The sequence below is a fragment of the Ochotona princeps genome, chromosome 2, assembly GCF_030435755.1.
Source record: "Ochotona princeps isolate mOchPri1 chromosome 2, mOchPri1.hap1, whole genome shotgun sequence".
NCBI lineage: Eukaryota > Metazoa > Chordata > Mammalia > Lagomorpha > Ochotonidae > Ochotona > Ochotona princeps.
Window position 1 is genome coordinate 55,528,337 of NC_080833.1, and position 26,228 is coordinate 55,554,564.

Here is a 26,228-nt window from a genome sequence, read left to right on the forward strand (position 1 = left end):
TAAGTCAAGCAGTTGGTGATTCTTTTTATCTGAATTTTCAATTCTGCCTTTAAATTTTTCCAATGTTTCTTTGATAAGTTCCTAGTCATCTGCCTCTCTCCTTTCTGACTTATGAACAAGTATATATTTACATAGTGAGTATCTTCAGACTATACCACATCTCTCTTTTCAGTATGATTTCTATTTTTTTCTATTTTTATAAGATTGTGCCTCAATTTTATCTTTTAAAGCATCAATTCAGTCTTTACCTAAATTCTGTTTTTGACTTCCCTATTTAGTTTTGATTCAGAAATGTTTTAAATCTGCCTTCTGCTTGATTATTATTTCCATGATTATTCCATGATTTCCCTCTGTTTTTCCCATTAAATCTGTCTGTGCTGCCTCCCCCAAGCTCTGGCACACTAGCCAGTAGCTGGAGGCAGGAGTTGGAGCTTCATGCTGTACCCACACACTTCATGGTAGGTCATGGGTATCTCAACCATTGTCTTAGCTGCTGATCCATAAGCGCTTCCCACCTCACAGTAAGCATATCCCTTAAAGCTCTCACATAACTTTTAATAAACAGCCACTATTGATAAGTTCCTATTTCTCTAGGTCTGAGTCAGTGGGAGTTCTCCTCCTGTTTCAGGAAGAGGTTGTATTCAATCCAGTAGGGAAGATTTATCTATAAAATGCAGGAAGAGACAAGGCCTTTAACTTCCCAGAACCCTCATTGGGCCTTTGAGAAGCTTGAGTCCTGTAGATTATAGCAAACCACAGAATCTGTTTCTGCTCATACAAATGTCTACCATCTCCATCCTTCTTAACCCCACCCTACTCAACTATGATGTCACCTATTACCTAAGATTTTAGAATTGTTCACTTTCTGAAAACATGGCTTGAGTTCATTTCATTCCTATTTTATTTAAATTTATTAGTGTGTATGATTCTATATGCAAAAATAAAACTTTATTTGGTTAGTCTCTTTTGTATGCTTTTGAGTGCCTACTATATGTCAAGGCATTTAAAACTCTTCACACATGCTCATAAATTCTTTCACTTCTCACAAAAATCCTGTGAAATAACTACTTCAAAGATGGGCAAACTGAGGTGCAAGAAAGATTATGTAACTTATTTAGCACCACAGAGATAGCCAGGAGCAAATCTAAGATACAATCTGGCAACTGACTGGTAAACCTTATATTCTTCATCATACAGAGTTAATAATGCATACGGAATTAAACATACATGGCATTTGGCCAGTTTAATTCACTATAGGCTATCACCAGATTCCCTATTTGCATTTAATTATCTTTTCTACACATCATCTTACACTGCTGTCAAAAGATAGAACTGAATCTACACAAATACCCAGAACATCATCGTTGACATGAGGATGAAAGCATTCTGTCTTCGGCTGTGTCATTTGAACAGTCTTTTTGGTGTGTCTGTGAAGAACTCACTGCAAGATCAGTTGCTTCCCTGAAGATTCTGAAGTTGCTATGACCCCAAGCAAAGCGTCCAGCTCTCTAAGGAGTCCTCATAATTCTAAAATACATATTTCCTTTGCTATTTGATTGTATTTCTAAAGTCCAGTTCTTGCCATGCGCTGCCATACTTCAATCCTCAGAAGCTCGCCCTTGTCTCAGGAGACACCCAAAGTTCTTCAACTGGCTGAGATCTTCAGTGATCTGACTGTTCCCTGCCCCTCTAGTCTGATCTCTTCCCAGTCACTCGCCAGTCTTTGCCCTTTCGTGTGTATAAGTCAGCCAACACTGAGCTACCTTTGATTTTTTTCACTGAATTTCATGCTTTCTTTTGTCTTCCTTTTGTCAGTTTTGCTGCTTTGACCTTTCTGCTTGTAACGCTTTCATTTTCAAGTCTTGTTTCTCCTTGATTAATTCCCTGTTCTTACCTCAGGTGCTGCTTCCTCTAGCAAGCTTTTGCCGGTCCACATGAGAAAAATCTCTCTACAGCAACTGGTGTTTGTCTGTTTACTTATCTGACTCTCTTAATATATGTTAACTACATAGGTACAGTTCACCATTGCTGTAGTGTCCACAGAGTATAGCAGCAATTCAATAAATACTTGTAAAATAAAGGAAATAGATTATGGAATAAAATCGATCAATAAAAGTTTGTATTTATATTAGAGCTATTGTAAATGGAAGATATCTGCAAAGATGGTTTTATTCATATTTCATGAGAATCCAGAAGCAATAAGTAATTCATTGCAGAATGAGAATTATTCAAGTCTGAATGAAATCTGGTATTACATTAAACAGCAATTTAGGCTGCACTTCTGGAAACATAACCTGGTGGTTTGACCAATTGATCCCCTTGAGAACAGCACTGAGAAAATCCAAGGGGACAAAAAAGAATTAAAAACTGTTGTTTGAAGAGCTTTGAGAGTTCCCAAAACAATAATGACTTGAAGGGTGAAGGGTTGGGCAAAGAGGGAAATTTGGAGAGAATCAAGATTGGTATTTGGGGATATGCTTCTTTTAATTTCAAAATTAGCAGCAGAGACCTACAAGTTGCTGGTGGCTTTTGTTCAATATGCGAGTCTGTGAAAATAAAACTGGAATTCAGGGTCCACCAGAGAAAGGATGCTATAACATCATCCCTTGGTGCAGATTGAGTCCCAAAGTTTTGCACATTTATAACTGAAAAGTTGGGGTGAACAAAAGTTTTGTATTTCATTAACTAATCTGACTTAGAAATGCTAGTGTTCCTAGCCTAGCCACTTGCCAAAGCCAGCACAACTTGGAAAGAGAACCTATAGAATTTAAAATTATATTTATACATTTATAATCACTTTGCCCAGTTCTTAATTTTAAAAATAACCAGACATATGAGGAGATAAGACTAGATGCTTTTAAAAGCATGAAAATCATTTCCTTTGCTATTACAGAAGGTTCTAATTTATTTTGATTAGAAGATCCTATTTATTTTGACTCTGCCTATGATTTTGGTGACTTTTCTAAAACGTTTTTACCAATTCCTGTATCTTGTAAAGTGCTTCCAATGTTTTTTTCTATTGGTTTGATGGTTTCTGGGTGCCGATTTATGTCCTTGATCTATTTAGAGCTCATTTTGTATGAAATGAATGGTGGGGCCTTGCTTCTTACTTCCATAGGTTGATAGCCAATTATCTCAACAGTATTTGTTAAAGAGGCCAAATTAGTCCCCTGGATTATTTTCAGTTCTCTTGTTGAAGGTTAGTTCACTATACATGTGTGTATTTCCTTTCTGATCCATTGATCTTCTCTGTTTCTGTATAAGTACTAGACTTTTGGATTTCAACTCCCCTGTAGCATGCACACTACACAACAGGTTCAGGACTAATATTCAGGATTTACAAAGAGCTTCAGAAGATAAACAACAGCAAAGCAAAAAATCCTGTTAAGAAATGTGCTGCTATGAACATAGGGGTGCATGTTGGTTTCTTGTATAACAGGTGTTTTGGATATATTCCTAGAAGTGCTATTGCTGGATCATATGGTATGCAGATTTTCATAGCAGCACAATCAATAATTGCAAAAACTTGGAAGCAACTTAAATACCCATTAACAGAAGACTGGATAAGAAAGCTATGGTTCATCTACTCCATGGAATACTACTCAGCTATTAAAAAAAAAGAAAAAGAAATGCATTTCTTTGTGGCCAAATGGGTCCAATTGGAAACCATTATGCTAAGGGAAATGAGCCAATCCCAAAAGGTTAGATACCACATGTTTGCTTTAATTTAAGATGAAATGATGTCAATCCTAAAAATAGTCCTTGTAAATTGTAATATTATTACACCCTCAAACAACCTGTATCACACGCAATAAGCTATTGTGACGTAACCAATGAACCAATAATCAATGAGAGACAGAATGCTTATGATCTACATCAAAGAACTGAAAAGCCTGATATGCTTTTAATACCCTATGTTGTTCTTCAATGGGTCGGGAGAGCAGAGAAATCTTCTACCTTCTTAGTGGGTGTGAGGAAGATATTAAGTATAACTTGTCAAGATAGTAACAGGTAACTTATAGACAGCAGACTCGAATCTGCATTAGACATTAGCAAAAACTGTAAAGACATACATGTCAGGATCCAAGAGCGATCCTGACAGCCTCTTAACACAAGGTCAGACGCACAGAGCAGGAGGGGACCCCGGAGTGGAACAGAACAACAGGAGGAGGCTTGAATCCTAATTCTGAGATTCCTGGTACCTCACCAAGGACTATCAGTATGGGCACCAAGGACTATATACCAACTGCCGAGGAGATAACAGGGAATTAGAGTGCCCTGTAGGCCGAGAACTCTGAGGTCAACTATTCCCTATTGGATCTTCCACACAGGATGGAAGAAGCCCAGATCCTTCCTCACAGGATCCAATATCATTGGGACAACAGCCAGGAGCCCTGAGTGGTCCGCAGAAACAGAAGAACAATAAACTTCCTTTGAGACTTGCGAAAAGAGCTTTCTCTGGTCCTTACTTAATTCGAACTTTGGCTCCCCACCCTCTCTTGCAATGATCATCAGGGTCGCTTTGGAGCTCCCCCAAAATATTAGATCAGATAGACAGACAGAGACCATAAGAAAAGCTTAGAACAGACAGGAAAAAGTCAGCTTGGACTCCCATATACCTTACTAAGTAGAACACAAAGATCAATTACTTCGCACTAAGGTATTGAAGATTTCTCTGCACAACCCTCCTAAAACTGTTCTGCTCCTCAGTTGGTAACATATGGCTTGTTAGAGTTATAAGCCTGTTTGGACTATCCTAAAATTCACAAAGTTGAGTAAAAATCACGCTTGAATACTAAAAGCTGTTATATATATAAAAATGAAAACACGAGACAGCTGAATAGTACCCTATAACCATTCTAAGGTTAATCGCAGCCAGATGTGTATTAACTAAAATTGAGATGTCAATGAAGTAGTTACAGGATGTGGTTAAGAACTTGCATTTTCCAACATATTGGTCACTCAATACCATGTCAATTAACTTCATTATGTTGTAAATTTCCATGTTTCTTCCTGTTGTTGAAGTTGTGCAGTGGTTTTTCATTGGAGGGGATGATATTTTGCCAATTCTGCTTTCAGACCAAGGATGGTCTCCCAATGAAACTGTTGAATTTATCTGTACAATATGATGCTGGACTCTCTGCATGGTCCATGCCCACAATGAAGGAATCATGACTGATTATGAATTGTACTACTCTAACAAGATGGAGAAATTCAATATGGGGGGAGGGCTTGGGGAGGGGTTGGGGGAATCCCAGAGCCTATGAAACTGTGTCATAAAATGAAACAATTAAAAAAATGTGCAAAGGAAATGAGCTGACATTTTCTAAAAGAACAAATTCAAGTGGCTAATACATATATGAAAAAAATGCTCAGGTTCCCTCACTATCAGGAAAATACAAATAAAACCACATTAAGGGTTCTACCTAACTCCAGTGAGTTTGTCCTACTTTCAGAACTTTACTAACAACACCTACTGGCAAGAATGTGGGGGAATGAATATCCTAATTCACTGTCGGTGAGTGTATAGGCTAGTGCAGTCTATGGAGGTGAGTAAGGAGAGTGTTAAGACAATTGAAAATTGATCTACTGTATGACCCAGCTATCCCACTCTGGGAATACATTCAAATGAAGTGAAATCTGCATATGAAAAAGTGATCTGCAACCTTATATTTATAATAGCACAACCCTCAACAGTGAAGACATGGAAACAACCCAGATGTCTGTAGTGGATAAAGAAATTGTGGTACATCTACACTAGGGAATACTATTCAGTCATTAAAAAAAAAATGAAATTCTTTCATGTGCAGCAAAAGGGCCCCAACTGGAGACCATTATTCTCAGTGAAATAAGCTAATCCCTAAAGGAAAAATATATGCTATCTGTGATATAAGACAAACTTCATGCAAAACACAAAATAAAGAGATCCTCAGATGGACACACATACACAAACATTCTCATAGCTGAACTGTAAATGGAAACTGGCATAGCAGGAAGTGTAGCTGTGATGCAGTGGACATCTCTGCTCCTAAATAAAAGGAGGACTCCTATGAAACTATTAGATGTACCTTGACAATATGATACTACCTTTTTTTTTTTAACCATTTCCTGTACTTCCAATGCCATGATACACTTAAATTTTGCCATTTAAGTTGGACTTGTGACTGTTGCTGAAGGACTACATTATTGTCATAATATTGGGGAAAATAGTTGATGAGGGAGAATGGGGAGGAAGGAAGGGGAGGTGGGAGGCAATTACTACACCTACAAAATCATATCATGGAAAATAGTATGAATCAATTAGTTACAGGAAAATATAATGAAAACAGGCCCTCGGGGGAAATCAGACAGTAACAATACTTACTATGCTCAGATATTTAAACAGTAATTTAAAACAGACTATGTGTCTTATTGTGGCCTTTTCAAATACAGCATGGGATTAGCACATGGTTAGCACAGAGCTAGTACTGTGGCTTAATGGGTAAAACTGTTCCCTGAGATGCTGGTATCCTATATAGGCACTAATTCAAGTCTCAGTTGCTCCACCTCCTACCCATTTCCTTGCTAATCTGCCCGGGAAAAACGGCAAAAGATAGTCCAAATGCTTGGGCTCCTGCGCCCATGTGGGAGACTTTTAAAAAGTTCCTGGTTCCTGATTTGGGCTTGGCAGAGCCCTGCCCATTGTGGCCATCTGTGAAGTGAGCCAGGAGATGGAGGACTCTTTCTCTGTCTTATTCTCTCTCTGACTCTACTCATTCTCTACTGACTCCCTCCCCTGTAATTTTCCATTAAGCAAGTAAATCTTAAAACAATAGTCCTAATTTCTAGACAATAATTATAAAGAATATGTTAAATAAGCCAGATAATTTTTATTATTGATTTCATTAAACAATTTTTATTACCTTTAGCCAAAGGTAAACCCTAACTCTTACAGAAATTCTTGAGTTTTTTCTGGTTTTGTTTGTTTTTGCTTTGCTGGTTCTATTCCCCTGATACTGATAAAATTCAAACTCCTTTGCATCTTGGAAGTATGTATCGCTTTATTTGTAGAATTTGTGCATATTCCAGACAGCCAGACTTCCATTGACTCCAAAAGAACATTCCTCGGCTACTGATGGGCTTTACTGTCACTAATTCGAATCTGTGATTTGTTCATTAACTTTAAGAAATGGTCTTCTCAGGAAAGCAGTGACAACAGTATTGTTCTAGAAAACACAGCCATTAAACATTGTGTATTGCCTTTAAATTTATCTAATGGGTCACTGGCCTTTTATTGTACATAGTACCATATACATATGTGTATGTGTAAATATATTTTCTTTTGTCCTTCCTCACATTACCAAATTCCATTTCTGTAATTTTTCTGTGCATTATCAAGATTATATTTTAATATGGAGATTTCTGTAAGTGATTTTGAAGTAATTAAAACAAAACAACACATTAATGGAAAACATTTGTGGTAAAACTAGCTTTTATAAGCCATTAATGTTGACTTGAGCTGGAATTAAACTCCTTTCTCTTAATTTGTGGTTCCACTTTGGAAAGGTGTTCCTGTATCCCAGAAATCATAAATAATAAAAATAAGAATGAGTGGTACTTTTTGCCACAATCAGAATGCTTACAAGTAAAATACCAAGTATTAGCTACAATTATCCAAATAATGTTTTGTTTCAGCTTCAAATTGCTCAACATTCTTACAGATACCTCCACTTTGATGAGCCATGCATATAACTTAAACAAAATAAAATTAAATGAATCTCAGCTCTTCTCAGGTTAATCTTCTTATCCATCCTGGCCTTCTTTTCCCCACACGTTCTTTACGTAAGCACAAATTGCAAAACACTCGTTGGCAACAAGCATAAGAAACACAGTCAGCCTGCTGACCCAAGTAGCGACAAAGACCTCTAGAATTTTACTACAGCCTCTGTCACTTTTGATTATGTGACCTTGAACAAGTCACTTAACGGCAATGGGACTTGAAGTTTTCATCTGCAAAATACACTTTGCATATTGGGGTGCTACATAGAATAAGTGAAATAAGAACAGTAGCTATGTACCACTAACATCCAGTTTTAAGGTTCTGTTGTTTCTGAATCTTGGTGCTTGAACTTGCCTCTATATTTCTAATGCCTGGAAAAAGTATCTGACATTACAATGAACACAATGTGAAACAATCACATTTGACAAGATCAAGCTGTCCTTGTAATGACACAGACAAATTGCCTCGCTTAGTTTTCTAGGCAGACTTTTTCTTCAAAATCATTACTGAAAACTTAAAAACAGTCCTGGCAATTATTGAGAACAATATATGGAACTCAAGAAAAGCTTTTCTTTAAAAATTCAGAATTGCAATTACCATCTGCACTAATGAAATTTTATCATAAATATTTTATAAACTAAGAATATTTGAAACAGTAACTTAGTATATTGTAGCTCATACCCATTAAAAATAACACCGTATGACAAAGCTTACTTCATAATATGCTGTATAATATAAGATAAACATAAAATAATGCCTTAAAACCTTAAGCTGAAAATTAGGAGTAATCATGATAGCTACATTTTTGTTTTTTTGATGTTGCTTGACTTCTTTTTTCTAGTCCTTGACAGTGGCTTAGCTGTGGGTGTAGCAAGAGCCTCTTCAAATTCCATCCGAAAATCAAATGTCAGGGGGAGAACTAAAACCTTTTTTCTTCCTTCAGTCTGAAGCTGGTTTTTCTGCAGCAAAGTCACAGAAAGAAAAAAAATAAAGGCTTTTTTTTCCCCTTTTCCGCATTCTCTCTTTTTCCTTCCTGTATCTGAGGGGAAGGAGAGAAGCCACACCCAGCCTCCCAAATGCCTCTGCACCCTGGGATGGAGGACAGCAAATCTACACCACAGCAGGGTCGCCGATGTGGGGCATGCTATGATGGTCTTGCTCAAGAGATTTCGATAGTTCAACAGCTCTGAATGACTGCCTCTCTAATCACTCTGATTTCTCCAGAATCCACTGATTGACATAGTCCAACTTAGAGTCTCCATTTGCCCAGATAGTCAGTGCCAACACTTGCCAGGGGTAGTTGATCAATTTGTTCTGTCCTCCATCCTCTGTTGTGGTACCAGGTATCCTCTGTAGGCTCCGATGGCCTGCCATATCCTCCATGTGTACCTGGATATGCTGTCCACTGCTCTGTCTGAGCCACCGAGGAGGCCCAGTTCTGACACATGAACTCCATGGTCAGACTATGGAACCTGCAATTTTCTCCATGGTTGGGGTTCTGAGTCCAGCAATTCACTTGGGGGGATCCCCATAAAAACTGGTGCTCAGATTCGCCAGTGGGTGATGTAAACTGGCGCAGCCTGGTTCGTCCCAAACCTACACCAAATGTGGGTTGATGAGTACTGTTCCCTGGCCTGGTCCGGGATGCTCCCTAACATGGTTCTTGTGCTTACCTACAGGGACTGTGTCCTGACAGAGGAGCTCCCCAAGCTGCTCTATCAGAACTTTGCCCATTGCCAGATGTCGCGCCCATCAGTGGATTCATGGGCCAGTCCTATTTAGTCCACTTCCTGTCCTAGCAGGATCAGTAGCCTTTCCTGGCTGGCCTTCACCCATTCTGGTTTTTACTGTTGGATAAAAATAGGCTTGGTCCTACCCAGCCTGGTCCACATCCAGACACAAATCATGCATGGCTCAACAGGGGCAGAGACCTAGTCTAGCTCATCCTACACTTACTCTCATTCTCATGTGCATGAGTGGGTGCTGGAGTCTAGCCCAGTCTGGCACACCCTAGTGCCCAGCCAAGGGGCACTGCAGCCATGCCCACACTAGAGAGCAACACCAGCTCTGGCTTCCACACTCACCAGTGAAACCCACAACCCACCCAGGGTATCCCTTTAGCTCCCCAGCTAGGCCTATTCCCAGCCATAGATCTTGTGCATGCCAGTGGTTGCTCTGACCAGCTTGGCAAAGTTCCTCACCTGTCTTTGTCTTTGTCATTGGATGCTGTAGCCTGACCTGACCCGACCCGGTCTGTCCCCAGTCCCAACTCTCATTGGCAGGTGCTGCAATCTGGCTTTGCTCAGCCTTCTCCGATCCCTGGCTCATGAAAACTGGTAGGTGTGACAGCCTAGCCCAGCATGCCCTGTGCTCCAGTCTGGTTTCTGTCCTTGCTGGTGAGCTAATGTTTGCTCAGCCCTGCCTGATCCACTCCCTGCCAAAAACAAGCCACACATTAGCCAACAGTTGCAGATACCTTACTTAGCCTGCCTCACTGCCAGGCCTGGACCACATGTTCACCAGCCAGAGCTATGACCCACTCTGAGAGTTTCCCAAGTTAACTCACTCAGCCCACTCCCAGACCCAGACTTCACGCATGCCAGCGGGTGCTAGGCCATTGCTGAGCATAGCCTGCCCCTCCATCTTGGCCTTGTATGAGCTGATGAATATTGTGGTCTGGCCTGCCCTACACCTTGTTTTAGGATGCACATGCATGTGCCACAGCCTGGATCTACCCAGACTATTCTCGGTCCCTGCACCAGTGAATGATGGCAGGTTCCATGGTCACCCCTAGCTCAGCCCATCACCACCACAACTCTTAAACTAACCAGCAGGACTTGCATTTCCGCAGGGTTTAGCCTACAAATACCCCAAAGAATCTATTCCTGGGCCTGGTTCTCTCACGTACTGGTTAGTGTCATGGCCCTGCCTAATGTGATCCATTCCCTGTTTCGACATTCAGTCAGATACTAGGATCTAGTCCTGCTAGTCAGGCCCTAAGCCCTAGCTTTTGTGTGGACTGCTATGTAGTGGTCAGCAATGTTCCATGTTAACAAGCCCAATTCTGGATTCCCATATGGGCTGGTACATGAGTCTGACTCATAAAGGTCTTCCAGTCTCTCCTGTCCAAACCACCAGGTCTCAGTCCCCTCTCATACCTGTAAGTGCAGTGGCCCTGTTGTTGAGTGTCCCTCAGGATTCATTCCTTATCTACATGTACAATGGCCTTGTGCATGAATGTCCCTAGGCAGTAATTCCAGACCCCCTAAGACCCCAGAGTTTGCCACCCACCAGGCAACCAGTGGGCAAAACCTGGCTCCATTGTCAATCTGGCACCCTCAAGTCCAGGATTCACCCACCACTTAGCTATAGTGGACAGGGAGTTGGGATCCCCAGCAGGAAGCCTGGCCCAGCATGGGTTCTCCCAGCCACAAGCACGTGGCTGAAAGTTTCAGATATCTGCACCTCTGAGCAGACTTAATTGAACTCTGCCCACTAACATTGGGTAAAGGCTTTTTATACAAGAAAAACTACCCCCAGATGAATGCATGTATAACTCAATCAGAATTTTATGTGGCAATTAGTTATTAAAACCTAGAAGATTTGTGGAGTAAATTTTTTATGCCTTTGCTCCATGTCTCCAGTCATTCTTTCTCATATACCAAATGAGGCACTTAATTAGATAACAATAAGGCTTTGCTATAGTTACATATGATATGGCTGTGGGAGTCATGGTGAAATACCAAAGTCACAAGTTTCTGGTGCTAAGAAAGTGAAAACCAAATTTGCTCTAAGGTTTAGGAGGTGAGCCTCGTGAGAGGGCCATGGCTTATTAAAGGGAGAGGGTTTCCTAAGACAGTTCTTGAGAGAACATGGATCTATAAAACAAAGATGGGACCAACCATGCTTTCTAGTTGCCATGGAACCCTTCCTTCCTTCTCACAGGCTGTGCCACTGATATCCACTGTCCTTTCCAGATGGCTAAACTCGAACTTCAAAACTGTGAGCCAGAATAAATCTTTCTATTGTAAGTAGCCTGTATTCAGAATCTTGAATGGTGACAGAAAGCTGATCAATACAGAAAAGTGGTAACAAGGAATGAATCATTACTACAATGATAACTAAGCATGTGGAAGCAGCTTTGGAATTATTAACTGGAAGATGCTGGAATTTTGAAAGGTCAGAATAGGAAAAGCTTGGACTGCTGCAATTAGAGTATTATGGGTGATTCTGGTGAATGTGCCGAAGAAAGGAAAACTAAGTAAGAACTGGAACAGTGTACAGATTGGCTAAGCAGCTAGGACAGAATGCTGTTATGAATGTATTTATTATAGGCCATACATCATGACGTTTCAGACAAAAATTAAGATCATTGTGGGGATTGGACTAAAGGTCACCCTGTTTACACTGTGGCAAAGAACATGCCTGTATTGTGTCCCTGGTCTCAGACTGTGGAGAGCAGAATTTAGATATGTTGGACTAAGACATTTGGCAAAGGAGACTTCAGAACAGTGAACCATGCAAGCAGGAGCATGGGTATTATTGGCTACTTTACATTAATTTCACAGTGAGAATCGGAAACAACCAAATAACCACAGCAGCAAGAAGAGCAACAACAAAAATCAGAGCAGAAAGATCTGAAAAGGTCCCAAGCTGGCCAGGAATGGAGCAAGAAATCTGAGTGTAGAATAAAAGAATAGGATAGAAAAACTTCTTGTGTGGTGGGAGGTGGGGGTGGGGTGGCTTTGTGGCACAACAGTTAACCTGCCACTTGCGATCATGATTTTTCACATTGGAGTGCTGGTTCTGGTCCCAGATACTGTTTCTGATCCAACTCCCTGGTACTGTTCCTAGGAAGAAGCAGGTGAGGGTTCAAGTACCTTGGTCCTTACCAACTATTTGGGAAATCCAGATGGGGTTCCTGGATCTTGGCTTCAGTCTATCACAGCCCTGGCTGTGTAGGTAATTTGGGGAGTGAACCGTACAAGATCTCCCCCCACCTTTCTTTCACACACATAGCCTTTCAAATAAATATTTTTAAAAATTGTGCTAGTAAAAGGAAAACAAAGGTTAATAGATGCAACAACAGGAATTACGTTTTCTAAGGATATTTCAGAAATTTTTGAGTTGTTTTGCTCACATCATGAGTCCAGAAGCCTGGGAAAGTGGAACTCCTTCCTGAAATTTCATTACACTTTGCAGCAAGTAATCCCAGCACTGCCCAAGGTTTTATTTATCTGCACTCAACAGGCAAAGCGCTTTGGGATTGCAGCCATAATTTCAGTCAGTCCAGGTGTTACTTTTACAGGTGGCAGACCTTGTTGGAATCCAAATGATTCTGGTTTTACAGGCATGCATAATGCAAGAGTTATGGGACCATAACTCTTTCACTGAGGTTTCAAAAATTAATAAATAAATAGATGGATGATAGATAGGCTTTATATATACATGAGCCTGACCCTGGACTCTGAACTTCCAAAACTGTGATGCAATAGAAACCTCCTTCCTTCACAAGCTGCTTCTATTATTATGAGGAAAAACTACTATCTCCTACTTTGAAAACTCATATTTTAAGAAAAGACCTGAGACAACAGAGACAACCGGTGATGAGCCTACTAGAATGCTGGCAGCCATCTCTCTAGAACCTGCTCCTCTTCCTATAGGCACACATATGGTGAACCTCACACTAAATTTCGTATGAGGTAGAAATAGAATTGAGAAAATATTTATACAGATGGTCTAAAGAGGATAAAGGAAAGAGCTAAAGTCTGGTTTCAGGCATTGATTTAAGGTTTTTCTCCAAAAATATCTCCTAGCACAGTGCAGAGTAATAAAGAGACGAAAAAAACATTTGAAAGCAAAATCTGCAATGAAAGGGTAAGTGCTAGCAGAATTAACCTCCTGCTGTTAGAATCAGGAGTGGAGAAAGTATATGAAAATTACTGTCTCCAGGCATTAGAGAAAGAGATCAGGACTGGATCCTGCATTGAGGGAACCAAATGGGATAAACAGTTCAGCAGCTAGCTTAGTTCCCAGAGGTAGACTGGGCTAAGGGTTAAGCAGGGGAATCATAATGGGTCTGCCCTAACTGAAACCAAACCCTGTGGTTTTGATTTTGTTGAATTTAAGATGGCCTTAGGAATCGTTCCTGAGCATTCAGCAGAGAGAAATGAGTGTTAATAGCAAAATCCCCAAAACAATCTAAATGTCCTTCAGTGAATGAGTTATTGAAACTCTGGACATCCATAGGATGCTATTCAGCAATAAACTTTATATCTCATTTATAATAGAGCTATTGATATGGTGCAAAGCCATGATGGACTTCAAGGCCCATTTCCATGGTGAAAAAGCCAACCCTTCAATTTTACAGTGAATGATCTCATTCTCATAACAATCTCAAAATAATACTGGTAGAAAACCAGCTAGTGAGTACTGTGGGCAGAGAGGGAGGATATGGTGTACATAAAAACAAAGAGGTTGCATGGTGAGGGTCTTATATGGATGGCAAACTGCTGGAATGTCTTACACTACTTTTACAACATCTTGTGAGCTATAATCAGAAAGTCCAAAATTATCAAAATTATGTATTTTGTCAATAAATTACAATTTGTAAAAAAAAAGTTTAAATTTACAATAGTTTACCTTTAGCAAAAAAAAGTGTACTGTCTCACCTAGTTAAAAAAAGAGATAATCTGTTTCCATTTGTGTTCACATCCGTGTGTATGCATTTACATTTTGATTACTGGATGTAAAGATAAATGCATGTATATATGCATATAGGTACAGTTTCTTGTAAGAAAATGAAAGATGTGAATAAATAAACCCCAACAGTTAAAATTTGCCTGCCCCAGAAGAATGAGTTAGAGGGAAAAAGGCAAACATTAATAATTTCCTATAATACAATTTTTCTTTATGTACGATGTTCTTCATATATTTCTATGTGTTACTGAAATTATTTCTAAAACTATGTTTTAATTTTATAGTGTAAAGGACCTAACGCAATAGTCTTGCAGCTAAAGTCCTCGCTTTGCACACACTGGGATGCCATATGGGCGCTGGTCCTAATCCCAACAGCTCCACTTCCCATCCAGTTCCCTGCTTGTGGCCTGGGAAAGCAGTTGAGGACTGCCCAACGTCTTGAGACCCTGCACCTGTGTGGGAGACCTGGAAGAGGCTCCTGGCTTTGGATTGGCTCAGCTCCAGCCATGGTGGTCACTTGTGGAGTGAATCATCATACCGAAGAATTTCCTCTTTGTCTCTCCTTCTCTACATATATCTGACTTTACAATAAAAGTAACACTAAAAAAAAAAAATTTATAGTGTAAAAATAAAAAGTCTTCCAAAGAGTGATCCAGTAGAAATTTGCTTTTTTTCCTCTTTAAAAGTGTATAGAGAACCAAGGTTAAGTTGTTCAATAGGTCCCAAATTTCATTTTACGAAACTACAGTCTTAAAACTTTGTCTTGAATTTAATGTATCCTGTTTTGAAATTACTTAGACCATATCATGAAATCAAAAAAAAAACTTCGATTCATTTCTACCAGGTTTTTAATAAATACTTTGTTTATTTGAAAGGAAAAATTGCAGAGAAAGAGGTAAAAATAGATCTTTCATCTGCTGGTTCATGCCCCAAATGACTACACTGGCCACAGCTGAATTGACCCAAGAGCCAGGAGCTTCTTCTGGGTCTCTCATGTAGGTGTAGGGTCCCAAGGATGTAGGCCAGCCTTTACTGCTTTCGCAGGCCATAAGCAAATAGCTGGATCCAAGTGGAGCTGTCGGGAATACAAAGCGCACATTTATGGGATGCCAGCACCACAATGAGGAGGATTAGCCTGCTACAGCACCACACCAGTTCCATTACTCTTTCAACTAACATAATTAGTGCAAATTAGTTTACATATTCAAATTTATGCATCATTACTAAAAAGTGAAATTATTCTTATTTGAAATGTTAACTTTGTAATTGTTTAAATCCAAGTTAAACTTTTGCTTTACAAACCTTTGCTCTTTGGTCCAAGAGTATCTTCTCTTGCTTATCCAGGACATCTAGCTGCTCTAAGACTTTTTCTGCCATCATCAATCAATAATTCCTAATTTAAAAAAAAGAAGAAATTTCCCGATCAATTCAAATTTATATGAATTATTTAGGCATAAGTTAAATAAGACTCAACTTTATGTCACTATTTTGGCCAAATAATACAGTTGCGTTCATTCTGGAATAATCATAGAATTGTAAATTATGTCAACTTTTAAAAAAGATTTATTTATTTTTATTGGAAAGGTAGATATATAGATAGAAGGAGAGACAGAAAAGATCTTTCATCCTTTGGTTCACTCCCCAGGTGGTTGCAATGGCCAGAGCTGCGCTGATCCAAAGCCAGGAGTCAGGAGCTTCTTCTAAGTCTTCCATGAGAGTACAGATTCCCAAGGCTTTGGGCCATCCTTGACTGCTTTCCCAGGCCACAGGCAGGAAGCTGGATGGAAAATGTGATAGCCAGGACATTTGGGATCCAGCACTTGCAAGGTTAGTCACTAGACTACTGCACCAGAGCATGTATCAATATTTTTTCAATAGAAAGTCATAGGATTGGAATGCCAGGTAGCTAGGTAACAAGAGGACATCTGGTACCATAGCAGAGGAAGGAGGGCAGAGCAAATTGGTCAACTACTCCAGCCAAGCATTGACTACAATTATCTAAACGAGTGGAGACTCTAAGGTAGACTATGTTAGCCAATGGACCTTGGAAAGATTTCCTTATCCTCCCATTAGCGAGACTGACAGCATATCAGAACTATCAAAACCACTTGAGCAGAACCCTCAGAGCATGCTCCATATCGGGGACTCTGGGATGACATCAGGTGAGTACTGCGGTGGTTGGAGGCTGTGTGAGGCTCTCTCCCATCTACTTCCTTCTCCCAGATACAGAAAGAAGAAAAAAAATTTTTTTGGAAACAATGGTCTCACCCACTTTGCCCTAATGCTAGACCTTTCCCACTCTAATCAACTGTGTAAACATCATCAACAATAAAATTTATATTAAAAAAGAATTGCTTAATTTAAAATAAAAATCACCCTTTAAGAATTTGATGTGACTCATTCTTGAAGTAGGGGACATATGGCTTAATCTGTATCTCTTCTCTTTGTTATAATTCTAAAGAAACATGTGCAAAGACTTCACATTTATATAGTTAATTGCATTCAAAATAGATTGGTCATTGATCCAAGGCTGTTAATACAGCAGGTAGCATGCAATTAATCATGCAGAAGGCTGATTGGATCCTATGACTATTTTCCAGTTAATTAATATCTAATTAATCTTGTGTTCTACTTGTTTAATATCAATCCGAAAAATCTCTTTTGAGGTCAAGTAACGAATGTTAGGTTTGGGGAGCTCTATGTTAGACATGAGGAACTTATTTGCCTTGTTTTCATTTTAGGTATGAGAGTTGAAGGCCACAAAATAACTTACTCCTGCAAGACCTACTTTAATTTCTTCCAAGGGCACTGCAACCCAATGATACACTTTTACACCAAGCCCCACTTCAGATTCCAGCAACCTTGCACATTCCCACACTGGGACCAAGTTTCTAATGCATGAACCTTAGGGGAACATACTTAAATTATAACTATGCAGAATTATTCCTGGATAATGGGGATGAACATACACAGCACATCTTGTTATCAATGACATAACTTTTGGTTGTCCTGGAAATGGAACCCCCCAGGTGAAAAGACTGACAGCATGAATGCCTCAGATTCTAGATGCCTGACGGGACCCTGGGAGAGTGAGGAACAACATCTGGATACCATTTGTTTTCTTTTCAGAACCAAGAAACAGGCCTCTGTATACCCTAAAAACAACTAAGAAATAGGGGAGAAATATTAGCTTCTGTGTTTCAGTTAAATATAATAAATTTAAGATGAAGAAAGCTCCTTAGTTCTCATCAAATTTCTTTTGTTAGAGACAATGATTTCAATTCCTCAATAAGAGTTAGGAAAGAAGATACCTTGAAGCTTCAGCCTGTTGTTGGGAAGCGGTCGACCCCACGTGTGAGGGGCCGCAAGATGGCGGCTGGCTGAGGGCTAGGAGGCGGGATTTGTCCCACCAGTAGGCAGGCAGGAAGTCACAAGGATAGGCTAACGTTCCCCCGCTGCGATTGCTGGCCTATCAGATAGCGCCCCGTGCCCCCGTGGACCCACGGGGAGAAGTGATTGGTGGAGAACTATATATAAGCAGCCCGCTTTCGGCAACAAGCCCTTTTGTTCGCCTGTGGCTTTTTGTTCGCCTTTTTGATTCACCCTCTCCTTTTCCTTCGGCTCTTTCCCTTGCCTCCCCTTTTCGTTCGTTTGTGTGTGTGTTCGTGTGTGTGTGTTTGTTCGTGTGTGTGTTTGTTCGTGTGTGTGTGTGTTCGTGTGTGTTCGTGTGTGTGTGTTTGTTCGTGTGTGTGTTTGTTCGTGTGTGTGTGTTTGTTCGTGTGTGTTCGTGTGTGTGTGTTTGTTCGTGTGTGTTTGTTCGTGTGTGTGTGTGCCAGCTGAGGTGGCGGTTCCTGTTTTTTCCAGGCCCTTGAAATTCCTCGTCATTTTAGTGTCGCTGCAGGGCGGCGACACCTGTTAAGGTGAGTGGGTTTCCCAATTTGGGGAAAATGTCAATTACATAAGGAACAGAGGGGACTGCTGGGATTGCTGCCTGCCTGCTCAGGGGAAGGAACAGAGCAAGCATTTCTAGAGTGAAGCTGTCCTACACCTCTTCCTTTCAGAGACCTGCTCTCCCATCTCCAACACCACTTGAGGTATTTTAACATTCACTGTGTCGTGCCATAGTTAGGTAGGTAGGAAGTTGGGAAGGTAGCTAGCTGGCTAGATAGATGATTGATAGATGACAGATGACAGACACACACACCACTATATATTTACACACACATACATCCCATACGCACACAATTAGCTGTGATATGGAACTTATTCTTTTGATTTAAATTATTGCTATTTTTATGCTACTACAATAGGAATTCTGGAAAATTTTTGGCACAGTACAAATTGTTTAAGCTAGAAAAAACAAATAACCAATTATTTTATTTTTAAAAATTTTCTAGTTATTATTATTTCCCATGATACAGTTTTTTAGGTATAAGTATTTCCCCTTTTTCTTCCTTTTCTCCCTCTCCAATTACCTTCTCCCCACCCCCATTATTACAGTAGTGTATTCCTTTAGTAGCAGTTACAGATTGATTATTCCGCTGCTTAAGAACATTGTGGCATTATAGGTATAAACAAAGGTAGAAAATCTAGTATGCCATTGTCAAGGTATATTTAACAGTTTACTTGGGAGTCCACTTTTTATTCAGGAGTAGAGATGCCTACTGCATCATACATACACTTCATGGTATGTTTATCTCCAGTATACATTTCATCTATGAGAACATATGCATATACATGTTCACCTATGTATCTATTTATTTTGTGTTTTGCGTGAAGGTTGCCTTGTATCAGAGAGAACATATGATGTTTGTCCTTTTGGAATGGGCTTATTTTTCTGAGCATAATGCTTTCTGGTTTGGACCATTTTGTTTCACATGGTATGGTTTCTTTTTTTTTTTTTAATGGCCAAGTATTCCACGGAGTAGACTGTACTACAATTTCTTTATCCATTCCTCATTTTATTAGCATCTGGTTTGTTTCCAAGTCTTCATTATTGTAGATTGTGTTGTTATAAATAAGGGATTACAGGTCACTTTCTTGTATGCAGATTCCATTTTCTTTGGGTATATATCCCAAGGTGGGATAGCTGGGTCATATGGCAGATGAATTTTCAATTATTTTAGCACTCTCTATACTGACCTCCATAGTGATTGTACTAGCCTACACTCCCACCAACAGTGGGATAGAGCACCTTTCTTCCCACAGCCACACCAGCAAGCGTTAGTAGATTTCTGGATGGAAGCCACTCTCACTAGAATTAGGTAGAACACCTCCATGTGGTTTTTATTTGCGTTCCCCTAATAATTAGGGAGTTTGAGCAGTGGGCATTTTCTCATGTCTGTTAGCTATTTGAATTTATTCTTTGAAAAGTGGCTGTTCCTTTCCTTTGCCCATTTTTTAATAGAGCTATTTGTTTTGCTGTTGCTTAGCTTCTGAAGCTGTCTGTAAATCCTGAGTGTTAGTTCCTTATCTGTTGTGCAGTGTGCACAGATTTTCTCCCACTCTGTTAGCAACCAATTATTTTCAAGAATCGATCAATCATTAACCACAGTAAATGGACAAATGCTACGACTTCTTAACTTATATTTAGGCTGTCAGTTTTTGTTTATATTTATTAATAAGTACAAATCTCTGACGTACTAGCCAAAGTGCAGGATTAAGAGCAACGTTTTCCCGTCCTTTCTATCACCCAACCAAAAGCCACTACTTTTTATCATTGTATTAACATCTCTATGATTCTAGCCTATACACTTTGGAGTCACAGTGATGCTTGATTTTCATTATACCTGCAGAAGGAATTAGAAAACTTCAAAGGAACATAGATCCCCAGTTGCCCTCTTAGAAACTATGGAAGTGAAGATTAGCAACCTATCACTGATATTAAAGTTTGCTCACCACTGTCCTCAAGTTTTTTTCCTCTCTCACCTAAATGATCATACATGATCATTTGAGCTTGTGTGTGTTATAGCTGAAATATATTTCTAGCTCCTTTGTGATTTGTTCACATGGCTACTGCCTTAATTTAGGATCAATAACTTGATTGCCTGGATGATTACAATAGTTTCAGCACCTATTCATACATTTAACCCGTTTTATCCTCCATTTGTCCCATCTATTCCTTGCGTCTGTCTGAATTCTGTTAGAATGTTGGCCTAAGCAGAGCAGAAGCAACTCTGTGTTGAAGAGTTTATTGATCACCCAGCGTGCAGATGCTGACACTTGCCAGAGGGAAGCCACTGCCTTGTGGCCTGGGGCAGGCACTGACACTTGCTACCTTACCCCGTTACCCCCATCTACCACATATAAAATGTATGAAATGGCAGTGGCGCATACACCAGTGACTGCTTCCCTCATGTGGTCACCCTCTGTGTGGAAGTGGGCCTGGGCAGTCTCCAGTTGACAATAAAATCTTTTGCCTGGACTAGACCTTCTCTAAATGTGCCCAAGTTCCCAAGGGCCTCTGAGTGTAACAAATTTTGTTTTCAAAGAAAAATAAAATATCATGGTTCCCTGCTTAAAGCTTCAACTCCTTCCAACCACCTTTAGAAAAAATGTCAAGTTTCCTCAGTCATTACTCACTACATAGGTTCATAGTTTGGCCTCTAATTATATCCTTAACCTTACTGTCATTTGCTCACACACACTTGCTACCTCAGTCATAATAAACAACTTGCATTGTATTTATTTCTTGCTTCGCTTTTGCTATTCCCTCTGCCTGTAAAGTCATTTTTATATTCATGGTATTCTCAAATTCTGGTAATCCCAGATACAATACAAGCATCACCTCTGCTAGGAAGCTTTGCAAGATATACTATGATTTACATGCCAATCATCTGTTTTCACACAAAATGTTACATAGAAAATTATCCTAGCACTTGTCATATTCTACTAAGACATTTAGTGTTCATATCTTATTTCCTTTGCATATGATATTTTCCTTTGAGGTAGAAACTGTGCATAATTGTCTGATTCTTTTTTTGCAATTTTGATATCTAACAACTTGAATAAGTTAGTCAATTATCAGCCACAAAGGAAATGGACAAGTGTAAATGCTATGAATTTTTAACCTACATTTATGCTGGTACTTTTATTTTAAAAAACTGGTTTCAATGTTTTTTAAGACTTTATTTTATTTGAAAGGCTATGTAACAGAGCAAGAGACAGAGAAATCTTCCATCTGCTGGTTCACACCCAAGATGGCCAAATTGCTCCAAACTGAACCAGGAGCCAGCTTCTTCCAGATTTCCTGCATGCATACAGGAGCCTAAGGATTTGTTCCATCTTCTATTGCTTTCTCAGGGCATAACGAAGAGGCTGGATCAGAAGTAGAACAGCCGGGACATTAACTGGTTCATGTATGGGATGCTGACACTATAGGCAGAGGCTTATCCTACTTTGTCAAGGCATCAGCCCCTAAGGCTGCTACTTTTAGTTTCTATTCTTTTTTTTTAGTTTTTTGTTTTTACCACCTTGACATAATTAGGGTAAAAAGTATCAAGCACTACAGGAAGATGGGCAAGACAATTAGCTCTGTATTGTTTCCTTAATATATCTGATGTCAAAGGGGATTTAAAGGGAGAAGCCCCACCCAGTCTCCCACCCGCCCCAAGTCCCGGATGGGGCATGCTCCGAGGGTCTTGCTCAAGTGGTTTTAATAGTTCAACAGTTCTGAATTGCTGCCAATCTCGGCACTCCAAGCACGATGATGTCATTGAAGAATCCACTGACTGACATAGTCCATTTGCCCAGGTTTTCACTGCCAACATAGAGCTGAGGTTGTTGATTGACCTGTTCTGTCCTCTGTCTTTTCATGGTTAGGGTTCTGAGTCTGGCAGTTGGATTGGGGAGATCTCCAAAGAGACTTTGTCTGAGGTGTTTCCAGACCAGATTCTTGTATGTACTAGCAAGCACAGGTCCTGGCACAGTCCATTGCCCCAATCAGCTGGTGGTTGCAATTGCTGGGTTGGTTCTGTTTTCAGCCCCGACTTCCACTGGAGCCAATGGGTGTTGCAGTCCAGCCTGGTTCTGCCCAGCACATACTCAGCCCTCACATAAACCAGTGGGAGCTGCATCCCAGTCAGAGCGACCCACAATAACCCCCACCAGGTCCGCCCCCTGCCCTGGTTTGCCAGTGTGTAGCAGACTAGTCCAGTCTGTCCCATATCCCCTTCTGCTCTCACACATGTCAATGGGTATTAAAACCTTGTTCCATCTAACCAGCTCAACTATCCAGCCCTCACGGATGTTATTGGGTGTTTCTCAAGCCACCCCAGCCCCTGTCCTAGTTTTCGTGCGCTTCTGTGGGGGGCAGTAACCCAAGAGGGAGAAGCCCAATATTTCCCTCCCAGGCCACTCCCACTTCCAGATTATGCACTCTCCAGGTGTTTCTGTGGTTTAACTTGACAGTATTAGCCCCCCCAGTGCCAGCTTCTGCCAGTTTCTGCTGCGGGTAAGCCCCAACAACTCTCACCCACTATAATTGTAGATTGCACCAGTAGGAATAATCAGCCCAGCCTGGCTCTTCCCTGATCTAGTCCACATGAGGCGCACAGGTGTTGTAGCCCTGCCTAGTCTGGTCTGTCCCCATCCCAGCTCACGCTCCAGTGAGAGCAGCAGTCTAGCAAGGGAACCACCCCTTATTCCCCTGTGGGCTCTTCCCCCTCCCTTCCTGGTTCTGACGTGTGCTGGTTGGGTGCTGTAGTCGCATCTGGCACAGGCAACCTCACCTTGGCATTCCGTGTTGTGTACTGCTTTTGTTTTTAGTTTATATTCAGTATGTACAGAACTTTGACATTCTTTTAGGTCAAGAGGCAAAATAGTTTATTGCTTAACAGCAAAACCGTGGAGTCCATCTCTCTGGATCTGAATCCCTAGCTTTGTCCCTTAGCTACCAGCCATGTGCTTATGTGCAAGTTGCTTAACCTTTCTCTGTTGTTCACCTGTAAAGTGGAAGCAGAAGTACCTGCTTCATGGAGGTGCTTTGAGTTTTAACTGCACCCATGTAAGTGATTTGCAAATGTTAGCAAATAAAATTAATTAGTCTTCAGTAAAGATGCACTTGCCAGTTAGAGATGAGTGGAATTTTCCTATTATAAACGCTGCAAAATTCACTGCTTTCATTTGCATGTGCTTTTTTCCCCTGCCATACCTGCTGCCATATGATCATCAGTGGTCTCCATATGTCTAACTTCCTACTTGCTTCCTTCAAAATACATTTCTGCAATTATATTTCAGAAGTTTCCCACTTTGGAACTTGTGAAACAATGAGAATGTATTCAGCAATTCAGGATCTTCTATATTATTTCGGGAATTAGCTAGATTATGTACATTTGATTATGGCTTCTTTTCCTTCTCTGAGTTCATAACTTTACTGCTGAATTTTCTATTAGATTCTTTTGCTGAGCCCCATGAACCACACTAAAACCCGCAGCCCTTAGGAGCCTGATGGTAGACATATTCTGGAATAGACAACAGCTCCTTAGGGAGATTGTCATGAGATGAAGCATAATGTCTCCACACTGGAGTCTCACCAAAAAAAATGAATCTTTTTGGTCTTCAAAAACACCAATTTCCCCCCCAATTCACTGATATGTTAACTAGAGGTAGGAGAGATTATTTTACTTGCTTAATAGATACATGTATTTCTAAAACATCTTTCCCTTTTATTTCCGGGAGTCAGCATTGTGGCACCGTGGGTTCAGTCTCCTCCTGAGATACCAGCATCTCATGTTGGTGGGCTGGATTGAGTCCCAGGAATCCTGCTTCCAATCCAGCTCCCTGCTAATGAGCATGGGAAAGCAGGCACAGATGGTCGAAGCTCCTGGACCCTGCCACCATCTGGGAGTGTTAGGGACTTTTGCCTTTGAACTGGTCCAACCTCAACAGTTGGGAACATTGAGGAGTGCACTAACAAGTGAAAGATCCCAATACGCTCTCCCTTCCTCTCTTTCTCTCTCCCTCCCTCCACACCATGACTCTGCCTTTCAAGTAAATATCTTTTATTTTTCAAATACCCATTTTGTTTCAGAATAGTTTTAAATTTATAATACAAAAATTGTGAAGCAGTACAGAGTTCCCATATACCCACACACAGCTCCCACTATACATAACATCTTTTGCCACTATGATACATTTGTCACAAGCTATAGTCCCCACCGAGCATCCTCTACTATTAACATCTCATGTTAGTGTATTTATCACCACAAACTTACCACACTCAGCTTCCTCAATTTTTTTTTCTGATTCAAATTCCTTCTAGCCCTTCCAGCCCTCCCAGCCCCATCAGAAGCACTCTTATCAATGCTTACAGTTGGGAAGAGATGAGGCCATCTGGAATGTTGGGGTTCTTGTGTCACAGAAGCCTGCCTTGGAATCTTGGGTTTTAGAATGGCTCAACCATCTCTCATGTGACTCCATCAACTGTTGGGCAGCAGTAACATGGAGCACAAGGTCATTCTACTGCTTGTTTTCATTTCCAATGATGTTGCTCTCCTGCAGACCTTCAGCTTTTCACCCTCACCTGCCCTGGGTTATGGTTCAATTTTCCTTGCACTGGTGTTCTTCGCCTTTTCCACATATCTTTAAAATAATAATAATAATAAAATAGAATAGGAAACTATGCTGGAACGCTGGTCTCATCCAAACAAATTTGGCATTAACCGGGCCCAGAATGTCCACAAGCTATTGACTACTTTTCTCCTAGAGTGTAACCCTTGCCTAGGTACAAGGCAACCTAGGCAATTGCCTACAGGTAGGGCCCTAAATATGTTTCTATTCCCTTCATTCAGTGTTCTTTTATGGATCAACTTTGGCCAAGGACTTGCAGGCCAACAGGATAGTTAAGACAGCTCTAAGCCTCAGTTTAGGTTGTCTTACTAACCCCAGGAAGAGTATGGCTTTTGGGTGGGTACAGCCACTGTGGTTGCCACAGTAGAACGCACACATCTCAGCTAACAGATCTGTGCAAGCAGTGATCTCTAGCTTGGTGTGCTTTCTTATAAAACATCATAGCAGTGAAAACTAGCTGACACACCCCCCACTACCAACCCCACAATCTTTGGACTCACAAAGTCCTTATACGATCGCATCTTCTCCTGTCGTCAGCTTTCTAGAGGCCAACGAGGCCTTCCCAACATTTTGAACTTGGAAGAAGAACATGAGGCACTCTTGAGCTGTAGAAAGTCTGAAGTTTTCACCTTGGTAGTAGTTAAGGAGCCACGGGGGAAGCAGATTTACAATGAGAAAAAAATCCAAGTCAAGAAGCAGAGGGCGACACCTAGGGGCATTTTACAGTTGCTGTTGTAAAGCTTTGCTGCAACTGTAATTCTTGATTTTTGTTGTTGTGACAAAACACATGTAACATACAATGCACCATCTTAACCATTTTTAAGCACAAGAAAACAGCTCATTGGTGTGCAATGGTCTCTTGAAATTATCATCTGTGAAACTGAAACACCGTGCCAACTCAAGAGTTCCCTTCGCTTTCTCCTTCCTCCTGATCTCTGGTAACCGCTGTTCTACTTTCTATTTCTAAAGACTGCTTTGATACTTTGAGATATCCTGCATCCTTGGAATTACTTAGTTTTTGTCTTCTTGTAATTGGATTATTTCACTTAGCATGATATCCTCTAGTTTTTTGAAAATATATTTCCCTGGGCCTAGAACAATGGCTCAGTGGCTATAGTCCTTACTTGCAACTACCAGGATCCCATATGGGCACCGATTTGTGTCCCAGCTGCTCCACTTCCCATCTAGCTCCTTTCCTGTG

General features: G+C 40.6%; 1 protein-coding gene across 1 annotated transcript in view; it reads right to left on the reverse strand.

Annotated features, from left to right (window-relative positions):
• The window catches only part of C2H1orf141 (chromosome 2 C1orf141 homolog), a 75,424-nt gene extending 50,727 nt beyond the window's left edge, over positions 1-24,697 (reverse strand). The window contains exons 1-3 of the mRNA XM_058681110.1: positions 24,673-24,697; positions 15,761-15,851; positions 8,561-8,718 (exon numbers count right to left, since the gene is read on the reverse strand). Of these exons, the coding sequence (XP_058537093.1) occupies positions 8,561-8,718; positions 15,761-15,838 (236 nt within the window). The 5' untranslated portion in view covers positions 15,839-15,851; positions 24,673-24,697. The remainder of the gene's footprint in view (positions 1-8,560; positions 8,719-15,760; positions 15,852-24,672) is intronic.
• Positions 24,698-26,228: the final 1,531 nt, after the last annotated feature.